General features: G+C 43.3%; 2 protein-coding genes across 2 annotated transcripts; both read right to left on the minus strand.

Moving 5' to 3' along the window:
* Positions 1-33: 33 nt before the first annotated feature.
* Positions 34-2513, minus strand: LOC135549139 (uncharacterized). The gene has a single exon (XM_064979184.1). It carries the CDS (start codon positions 1897-1899, stop codon positions 526-528), a length of 1374 nt encoding a protein of 457 aa, XP_064835256.1. The 5' UTR covers positions 1900-2513; the 3' UTR covers positions 34-525.
* A 1688-nt stretch (positions 2514-4201) lies between these two features.
* Positions 4202-6049, minus strand: LOC135549351 (inactive Rho GTPase-activating protein 11B-like). The gene is made up of 7 exons (XM_064979347.1): positions 5921-6049; positions 5582-5667; positions 5311-5407; positions 4933-5216; positions 4653-4816; positions 4422-4562; positions 4202-4296 (listed from the first exon to the last, which is right to left on the minus strand). The coding sequence occupies exons 1-7, from the start codon at positions 6047-6049 to the stop codon at positions 4202-4204; spliced, it is 996 nt and encodes a 331-aa protein (XP_064835419.1).
* Between the last annotated feature and the right edge of the window lie 5251 nt (positions 6050-11300).

Genomic DNA, 11300 nt, shown 5'->3' on the forward strand with positions numbered 1-11300 from the left:
GCAACTTGACAATGATAAAATCTGCAATCAGCAGTTGCTACATAATATAATTTACTTGATATAATAATGATATTTACGCATTGATTGACAGCTTGGTAACATTTGTACACCATCAGAACCCAAAATAAGCTTATTTTACTCCAATGTTTGGAAAACAATGTAAACAAACACGATATAGTATCAATACATGGTTAAAACTATAATTGTTATATTATGGACAGGCAGGCCTTGCATCCATAGCTTTGTCGATACATTTGAGAGTGGTTACATTTCTCCAGCCCCATCCCTCAGATTTTTACCGAAACAGGGAGGCCACTTTGTTATTGTTCTACTGTTGACTGCCGCTTTAAAATACTACTTTTCTAGGATAACCTATATTGGCATAACAGAAAATTACATTAAAAAAACACAAAAAAAAACACATGGCATTCTTTGTGCGAGTGATCTTATTTTCCCATTTGTAAACCCTACTACTCAAGACCAATGCGCTAGTTACGGAGTACCATTTAGTCTGTCCTGTACCCCTCAGATCTGCAATGGGTCCCCTGTGGCCATGCTAATCTCATGGACGGGCCAGCAGGGCGAGTCTCTGTAACGTCTCTTGGTGGCCGGGAGCTTGAACTGCAAGGCTGGTGATGGGGGTTCTCTCCCCGTTAAACTCTCTCCATCACTCTCACTGACCCCCATGTCTATCTCTATAAAGCCAAAGGTCGTGACAGAGAAAGGGGAGCAGTTCGCCACCAAGTGTGCAGTGTAGAGGTCAGTTGATGTTCTGTCTATTGGTGTGGGAGAGGGTCCAGTGGGAATGGGAGAGCATGTTTCTGTTTGAGAGAGAGAGGAGGGCTTGGAGGGAAAAGGGAGAGGGAATTTGACTTCTGTACTTTTGGACTCCTGCTGTAGGGGGGCCATGGTCTGAGGTGGAACATCTAAGACCGTGTCGGTCAGAAACGGTCTATTCACCTGCATTGGAACTGTGAGATGTTTGTCTTGCTCCTCCTTTGGATTGCATGTATTCTTGTGCATCTCCAGCAGATCATGTAGCTCTGACTCCTTAGGTTGTTCCTCTACCGGTTCCAATTGTCTTTCTTTGAAATTCAATTGTGATTCTTTAAACGTCACTTGGCAGGATTCGTTGTTCTGCTTTGGATTGGGTGATGGAGGAGCGCACAAATCCTGGATGGTCTGCATGAGGTGTTCCTGTTGTATTTGAGGAGTATGTTGGATTTCAAACTGTCCCTCTTGGGCAAATTGATAAACACTAGGAGTTGGCTCTGGAGGTGGACATAGGACTGACTGACTGAGGCTTTGAACAACCACTGGCACCTCTTGATGATTTTTAGAGGCTTGTCCTGGCCAAGGTCCGGGAACACCATCATGGCTGATGGAGCGTCCAAACCGCCGTGCTCCCTGCCGGCGCAGACGTACAACGCTCCGCTGACCCCCCTCCCGCTGACTCTCATGCAGGACATCATTGAGCTGAGGTTCAGGGGGCCTTGGAGGAACCCTGGGGTTACGGAGCAGCGTTGTCAGAGCGTTAAACCGCCTGATACGCTCTGCTACAGACATGTGTGTCCTCTTAAAACCCAGTCCTGACTCTGTCATCTTCTCTTTCTTCACCGGCAGTTGAAGTGTGTCCCTAGAGACTCCATCTTCTTTCTCGATCATCCAATCTGTTTTCTCTTTCTTGTACATTTCATCTTGAATCCTCAGTTGGTCCAATGTCACCTCTGGCATACTGATGGAGCGACGAGGGTGACGGGGCTTCTGGCTGACAGATATATCCACTTCTGACTGCTTCTTGCTTAGACCCACGTCTTCAGGGTCCTCTTTTATCCCAACCTGCTCTGGATCCCTCAATACATGGTTTGCTTCATACTGTCTAACGGTTTCCTCTATCATCTCGTTTTCCAACTTGACACCAGAGCATTCACATGATTCCCCAGCTTGTGTCCTGGAAGGTGAGTCCAATGTCGCGAGATCCAGGAAGTGATTGGGATTTTCAGCAAAGCTGTAATTCAGTGGATCAGGGTCATCCTCCACTTCACTCCCCACTAGAACTGAATACAGATAAAATGTCACATTGAGTATTTAAGTGACTAACATGTAGATACATGGATGTAACTGAAAAAATATATATAAAAAAAATATAAACCTTGTCCTGGGCCATCAGTCATTATGACAGGAATCCTGGATGGTTCAGTCATTATGACAGGAATCCTGGATGGTGCAGTCATTATGACAGGAATCCTGGATGGTTCAGTCATTATGACAGGAATCCTGGATGGTTCAGTCATTATGACAGGAATCCTGGATGGTTCAGTCATTATGACAGGAATCCTGGATGGTTCAGTCATTATGGCAGGAATCCTGGATGGTTCAGTCATTATGGCAGGAATCCTGGATGGTTCAGTCATTATGGCAGGAATCCTGGATGGTTCAGTCATTATGGCAGGAATCCTGGATGGTTCAGTCATTATGGCAGGAATCCTGGATGGTTCAGTCATTATGACAGGAATCCTGGATGGTTCAGTCATTATGACAGGAATCCTGGATGGTTCAGTCATTATGACAGGAATCCTGGATGGTTCAGTCATTATGACAGGAATCCTGGATGGTTCAGTCATTATGACAGGAATCCTGGATGGTTCAGTCATACCATCCGTCATTATGACAGGAATCTTGGATGCTTCAGTCATACCATCAGTGACCATTATACTGCCCATGATCCAATTCTCAGTGTCATTCCCAATCGATGTGGGGGAAGGGTCCTGAGAATAAAGTCGTAGAGAAAGTAGATAAGTCCAACAATAGAGCTCAGCGTCAAAAGACAAGCATGAGCAACATGAAGACCCAGTGTTAGGACAGAATATTGGACAGTGCCAGACTTACAGGGCTGCTCCAGACTGTCATGTTGAAGAATCTAAGAGATGTCCTTCGATGAGCCTTGTCCTCCTGCACCGGATGCCTTCAGGAAACACAGACACAGTCAGATACAAAAACAAGGTGATAGACAAACAAGGGTTAAATAGAAGAACTAGAATCAATGCTTATGATGCTTTAGATTAACTTGTTTGATGTTTTATAATCTTTCTTGTGATTCCTCCTCTTCTCTGGGGCAGTGAGAGTGACAGAGAGCTCGTGCTCCCTACTGCCCTCCACTCCACTCAGGACAGAAGTGTGACTACGGGGAAGGCTTTGGCCGACTGCCGCCTCGGAATCTGCTGGGACAATCAAAATATAGAACTTGTCATACCGTATCTCATGCCACTGACTAAAAGCTATACTGCAGTACAGGCTATAAATACGTGACCATTGGAGGGTTGTTTGCTCATGGATTGGTTGTCTTCTCTAAGGTCATGGATAGAGCGTCTGTATACAGAGAAGGATAATATTAGCTGTACGAAATCTTCAGTTTCTTGGCAATTTTTTGCATGGAATAGCCTTCATTTCTCAGAACAAGAATAGACTGACGAGTTTCTGAAGAAAGGTCTTTGTTTCTGGCCATTTTGAGCCTGTAATCGAACCCACAAATGCTGATGCTCCAGATCCTCAACTAGTCTAAAGAAAGACAGTTTTATTGCTTCTTTAAACAGCACACGAGTTTTCAGCTGTGCTAACATAATTGCAAAAGGGTTTTCTAATGATCAATTAGCCTTTTAAAATTATAAACTTGGATTAGCTGACACAACATGCCATTGGAACACAGGAGTGATGGTTGCTGATAATGGGCCTCTGTACACCTATGTAGATATTCCATTAAAAACATGTTTCCAGCTACAATAGTCATTTACAACAATAAAATGTCTACACTGTATTTCTGATCAATTTGATGTTATTTTAAAAATGGACCAAAACTGTGATTTTCTTTCAAAAACAAGGACATTTCTAAGTGACCCCAAACTTTTGCACGGTAGTGTGTATGTATTTATTTTTTAAAGACAGTTAAATGCAAGTACCTTTTTTTAGCAGAGCTCTCAACATCAGGGACAGGATCTTCAGTCGACTTTCGTTTAGATGTGATTGGTGATTCAGGTGTGTTGTGGTGAGCGGTCTTTGTAATTTGCTGACCTGTGAGGTCAAGGTTATAAAGTCAGAGGCAACAAACTTATTGGCCCTTACTGACGACAATCCTTTCTGCATCACTTTTTACTAACAGCATTTGAACTTTGCAACCAGTTAACAAGCAGCAAAAATCATATCATTACCACAACATTATGCACGTACTGTCTGGGGGATGTAAAAGGTCAGTGTGAGTGCGGCCTGTCTTCAATTTACTGAGAGCATCCACAAATATCTCTGGAGAGATCAAGCAAAAAATTATAATAATCTGAATTGAATTCATACATTTCCCAGCAACGTATTTATTCTGAAATTATTATCACAGTATAAACCTCATTATCCAGTCATTGCAAAACTCTCACCTCCAACACTGCGCCTCCTTTGATGTCCTAAAAGTCTATACACACCAAGTCCTGCCCTCTCCTGAAACCTCCCCCCATCAACTGGGGGTGTGGAGGACTCTGCTACTGTTGCCATGTCCATAATAGAAGGGGGGACAACACCTGGGGACATAGAAGAGTGAAATTAGTATCAACTTTAAACCTAACATCCGTCATCAGCTACTATCCAAATGTATATTTCTCTAAACTTACCAATGCGATCAGCGTGTATTATGAGTTTCTTGATCACTGCTGCTTGTCTATGCAGTCGTCTCTCTGTACCTGCGGTCAGTTTAGAGCCCCCAGCTGGACAATGTAGCAGATTAGGTGCAATCACAAGAGCCAGATTGCCCACTTCCATACGATTCTCTTTACATCTAGTGAATGTGAGTGACAGGAGATGATGGAGAAACTTAGGCACAGAGAGACACAGACCTCCCGCTCTCTTAGCCCAGATAAAAGAAGAAGTCATCCTGAATCTCTGGAAACAAACCTTTGAGCCGTCTGTCTCAGGAAGGTGCAGAAGTATCGGAGGGCCCGTGAATGCGACGGGGGGAACAGGGCTGTGAGAAGAAGAGCTCCATCCTCACCCTGCTCCTGCCGACCCTCCTCCTCGTCGAAGCCCTGTGCACGACACAGTGGCACCTGTAGATCCATAGGGATGAGGGGCGAGGGCAACTCCCGTAAGAACTGCTTCACAAGAGATGCCACATCACAGGGCTGCAGAGTGGCTGAATGTGGCAGAGAAAAGACTGGCTCCCCCTGCTCCAGGCCAGCCTGTCATGAGGAGGTAGAGCGTCAACATAGAAAAGATAGACCCATGGAGGTAAGAAAATTAACATTCCTGCACATCCCTCCTTAGCCGCCTCACCCTCAGAGCTCGCATCCGGCTAAACGACCCGGTCTTTCGAAACAGCCCTTCAGTATGAAGATGCTGGGATAAATATTCACAGGCATCCACCAAGAACCTATGGATAGTTAGATCACTCAAATGGAAGTTAAGTCATGACCAACCAAAACGTTGGGCTTTCAGTTGTTCATTGTAATCAGAATAGGCCACATTAGATTTTGTTAGATTTTTTTTATCACATCTCCCAGTTATGACTGTATTTAAAGCAACCATACAACTAAAGTTCACATACTTTGGCACTGTCCCACTCATATCAGTTAAATCACACTGTGGCAGCAATATCAGGTCCCGACCAAAAGCAAATTTAGATTGGTTCTCCTGAAAGACATCCATCAACAACAAATCATGGTGATGTGCTAAAAAGGCTTTCTACAACAAATCAATACCTCAACACTAGTAGTTTGCAAATTATGATAAGTACATTTGAATATTTAAGAAACGTGACCTTGACAGTAATCAATCAAGTAATCAAAAGTCTGTGACAGCATTTCGTGTTGTGGACAATGGAAAACATGCTCTATTGACGCATTGAGATTGACTGTTGAGAAAACATATTGGCCTTGTTGGTTACCTGTCTGACAGGATCGCTCGTGTATGGCCCATTCAAGAAGTTCTTCCAGTTTTTCACGCGAACTCCAGATGCTTTCAAAGCGTGTATCACCGCCACCACGCGCAGACGGTCGTCCATGGGGTTTGGCATTGGTAGATCCAGTTAGGATGTCTTCTTTAAAAATTAAATAAGTTGAAAGTAGTGGCTTTTGAAAACTTCATCACTATTAAAAACCGACATTTCATCAGAGCTAGGTAGAAAAATGATGTTGCCTACGTTGTTGCACGTCTTTGAGCCTTTCATCCCGCCGCCATCAAATTAGATACTTCCGGTCACCTGTGCCCAAATAAGGCGTAATGTAGGTGTGATGGGCACGGTTCACAGAGACGCTTGTCTGTTCTGAAGTCACAAATATAGTTTGAAATGGTCAGTACATAATGAAAAAGAGCCCCATACATACACGCCATACAGGAATGGACATATTTCACATTTATTGACATTGATTCATAGGGCCTTTTCTTAAAAGCGTGTTAACCCTTGCAAGGCTGCCGGCCCAGACGGCATCTCTAACCGCGTCCTCAGAACATGCGCAGACAGGCTGGCTGCTGTGTTTATGGACACATTCAATCTCTCCCTCTCCCAGTCTGCTGTCGCTACATGCTTCAAGTTGGCCACCATTGTTCTTGTACCCAAAAAAGCACAGGTTACTGAACTAAATTACTATCGCCCCTTAGCACCCACGTCTGTCATCATGAAATGCTTTGAGAGACTAGTCAAAGATCATATCACCTCTACCTTACCTGTCACCCACTTCACTTTGCTTACTTCCCCAATAGATCCACAGATGATGCAATCACCATCACACTGCCCTATCCTATCTGGACAAGAGGAATACACATGTAAGAAAGCTGTTCATTGACTATAGCTCAGCATTCAACACCATAGTACCCTTCAAGCTCATCGTTAAGCTTGAACCAACTGGGTCCTGGACTTCCTGACGGCCGCCCCCAGGTGCTGAAAGAAGGAAACAAAACCTCCACTCCGCTGATCCTCAACACTGGAAAGGGAAATACCTAGTCAATTGTACAACTGAATGCCTTCAACCAAAATGTGTCTTCCGCATTTAACCCAACCCCTCTGAATCAGAGAGGTGCGGGGGGGCTACCTTAATCAACAGCCATGTCTTTGGAACAGTGGGTGAACTGCCTTACTCAGGGGCAGAATTACAGATTTTTACCTTGTCAGCTCAGGGAGGCTACCTGCCGCTACTGGGGCCCCACAAGGGTGCGTGCTTAGCCCCCTCCTGTACTCTCAGTTCACCCATGACTGTGTGGCCAAGAACTCTTCCAACTCAATCATCAAGTTTGCAGACGACACAACAGTATTGATTACCAACAATGACGAGAAAGTCTACATGGAGGAGGTGAGGGCTCTGGGAGTGTGGTGCCTGGAAAATATCCTCTCACTCAACAAAAGAAAGGAGATGATCGTGGACTTCAGGAAATAGCAGAGGGAGCACCCCCTATCCACATTGACGGGACCGTAGCGGAGAAGGTGGAAAGCTTAAAGTTCCTTGGCGTATACATCACTGACAAACTGAAATGGTCCACCCACACAAACAGTGTGGTGATGAAGGCACAACAGCGCCTCTTCAACCTCAGGAGACTGAAGAAATTTGGCTTGGCGCCTAAAACCATCACAAACTTTTATAGTTGCACAATTGAGAGCATCCTGTCGGGCTGTATCACCGCCTGGTGTGTCAACTGCACCGCCCGCAACCGCAGGGCTCTCCAGAGGGTAGTGCGGTATGCCCAACGCGTCACCGGGGGCAAACTACCTGCCCTCCAGGACACCTACAGCACCCTATGTCAAAGGAAGGCCAAAAAGATAATAAAGGACAACAACCATCCATCCCACTGCCTGTTCACCCCGCTATCAATCAGAAGGCAAGGTCAATACAGGTGCATCAAAGCTGGGACCGAGAGACTGAAAAACAACTTCTATCTCAAGGCCATCAGACTGTTAAATAGCCATCCCTAGCACATTAGAGGCTGCTGCCTATATACATAGACTTGAAATCCCTGGCCACTTTAATAAATGGAACACTCCTCACTTTAATATTTACATAGCTTGCACTACTCATCTCATATGTATATATTCTATTCTACTGTCTCTTAGTCTATGCCGCTCTGACATTGCTCATCCATATATTTATATATTCTTAATTCATCATTCCTTTACTTAGATTTGTGTGTATATGTTGTGAAATAGTTAGATATTACTGCACTGTCGGAGCTAGAAACACAAGCATTTCGCTACACCCGCAATAACATCTGCTAAACACGTGTACAGTATGTGACCAATAAATTTTGAATTGATAAAAGTTAACAGATCTTACTGTGCAAGTTGTTTTCTCATGATGACAAAACAAGAAAAAAGTACAAGGAAGTACTTGTCTTTATTTAGACAGATACAGCTTGATTACTTTCTATTTTGAGAAATGTCAATCAAACGATGAATAGACACTCCCGGGGTGGTAGGTAGCCTAGCGGTTAAGAGTACTGGGGCAGTCACCGAAAGGTTGTTGGCTCAAATCCCTGAGCCGACTAAGTGAAAAATCAGTTGATGTGCCATTGAGCAAGGCACTTAACCCTAATTGATTCTGTAAGTCGCTCTTGATAAGAGGGTCTGCTAAATGATTCAAATGTAAAGAGATATATATATATATATATAATCACTTTCTTTTTTAAATACAATGACTTGTATCCAAAAACTCAACTTCCTATTTGTCCAACAAAAATAATATTATACAAAACGGTTATAGTCCATTCTTACTTACACATGCATCATCAAACATAGTACAATTTAATTGAAAGTGCACATTCAAATCTACACAATGTTTATGAATTTGACTTTTAGTAAAATGTCAGGATGCCACTTTTGTGGATCTGCATGAATAATGTAATCTCCCCCCTTGTGGGGGTCTTTCCATCTCCATTTTTGATCAATTCTGTCACATCATTTCAGTCGTGTGTTTCTTTTTTTCCAGAAAAGTTCTGATGTTGCTCTCCACGTCCTCCTCCATGCCACCTGCCTCCTCCCTCAGTCCGGCCCTCCCACATGGGCGTGGGGGCCTCAATTTCTCTTGGCCGTCCACCCACAGAATGGTACACCGGCCATCAATACCGTCAACAGAGACAGAGGAGAATCAGAGCAGTTTCTCTCTTTATCTTAATATTTTAAAAGTCAAACACAAAACTCAGAGTTACTCAGCTATAGCATACCTTGTAGACTGCAATGCTTCCCCCCTGCCTTTACTAGCTAAATGTAAGACTGGTCCTTTCTTGCTGCAAGCGGAAAAGACGGGGAGACAAGGTGCACTGCACTGCGCAGCTGTGGAGAACATGGAAAAAGGGTCATCATTAATATACCTATTAACAATACAAATAAATATAACTAAACAAGATGTGTTTGGGATATATAAGCGTTACTGTGAAAAGTCCACATCCATATGCACTTCATATAATTAAGCTAAATGTTCATGCTGACTGACTTACACAGACGTCCTCATACTAATTTTCTTGCTGACTCTGTGGAGCTGTACTCATCTTCTGGTTCTGACTTCCTCACTGCACTTTGCTGTGCCCTCTTAAGTGCTCAAAATGATGTTGCTCTTCTGTTCTCTTCCCGGAGCTCACAATCTGAGGCCAACTCTTTGCTCCTGACTAAAAAGATGTATTTTAGCGCTGTAAGGATACAGGTCAGTTGACAGGCCCGAGCCCAATTTCCAGATAGTTTGGAATTTAGGCTTAGGAATGTTTTAACTATGCTAAGCTACACATCATTAAATATATTGAGACAAATTACAGACAGCCTACAAGTAGAAAAATATAACGTAATTGAACATTAAACGTATTTCAATATGATTGAAATAGGCTTATAGACTACTGTTTATTTTATTTCTGTTTTCATTTGAAGCATATTTTATACATCGCTTGTTTGTATCAATTGCAAAGACATTGGCAACTTTGTATTTGTTGGCAACTTTGTTCTGATGTTATCCGTGGTCCAGAGAGACAAATAAACCATGTGATGTTATGTTTAGCGGAGATCTAAATATGTATATGTGACGCCGGAGGGCAACAAAGCATCCACTGATGCACTTCTATGGGTAGTCTGATGCAAGCCTTATACACCGAACCCAAACCGGCTGCGCGCGTGCATGAATTAATTTTGTTCCCCAACACCAAACGCGATCACAACACGCAGGTTAAAATATCAAAACAAACTCTGAATTTGGGGACAGGTCGAAAAGCATTAAACGTTTATGGCAATTTAGCTAGTTAGCTTGCTAGCTAATTTAACGATTGTTTTGGGAAACAGCTCGGAGATGTAACGAAGCTCTAACGATGTACTTAGCCTTAAAATGATTTTGGGAAACCGGGCGCTGATTGAATACGGCCCTTAGAGTTGGACAGGTAATATCTTATCACACTATCACATTTAGCAGATACGATCTGTGCCTTGCCCAGCCTGCTCAGGGTTGCGCGCGTGCAGCCCTACAAGTGATAATAGGAACCAAATCAATTTCTGTGCTGCGCACACGCCTCTGAGCTGCACTGGCTCGTTCTGCCCGATTTGAGAATATGTTTGCGCTCCACTGACTAGAATTCAATCTTTGCGCTCTAGTGCTTTTAATGTGGACATAGATTTAGCCTGCATATTACGTTATTTTTAGTATACAGGCGATATTGCATATGTTTCTTCTCTCCCTAGGCAAAGGACTGAAGCGTAACCTGAAAACGTTTGATTATCATGTGGCATTGACACTAATAGTCCTCCAATAGATATTGATGTATCTTATGGATTTGCCTGTAAATGGGTTTAAAAAAACATTTAGAGAAATTAATCACCTAGTGAAAAGTAAAGCTTATAAAACGCAGACGTTCTTCAGCACTGTCATGAGGAAAACCAACCCCCCTCCTTTGACAAACTACCAATTGCTCAGGGTTGAGATTGGTGTCCAGCAGAGGCTGTCATATCACAGCAATACGTGACTCCACCTGAACCGAAGTCAGTGAGAGAAATGTGCATCCACGGCACAATTCTGCTGACACATTGAATATCACATTCCCGTCGGAGTCTGTCTCATCCTTACTTGATGGCACAAGAGACGACTAGTCCATGTTTAGCTGTCAAGCTCCCGCCTGTTCCTCTTTGAATGAGTAGATACATCTCGTTATTTTAACACTTTTTTAAATATTCGATGAGGGTGTTGACATCAACGCCCCGTATTACAGTTTGGACTTAAATCGTCTGGGAAATATAGGGCAATACTAAAATGGCTGTCTAGCAATTACCAACTTAAAAGTTTGAAGAATTTAAAAATGTGTAAATATTG

The sequence above is a fragment of the Oncorhynchus masou genome, chromosome 12 (assembly GCF_036934945.1).
Source record: "Oncorhynchus masou masou isolate Uvic2021 chromosome 12, UVic_Omas_1.1, whole genome shotgun sequence".
Classification (NCBI taxonomy): domain Eukaryota; kingdom Metazoa; phylum Chordata; class Actinopteri; order Salmoniformes; family Salmonidae; genus Oncorhynchus; species Oncorhynchus masou.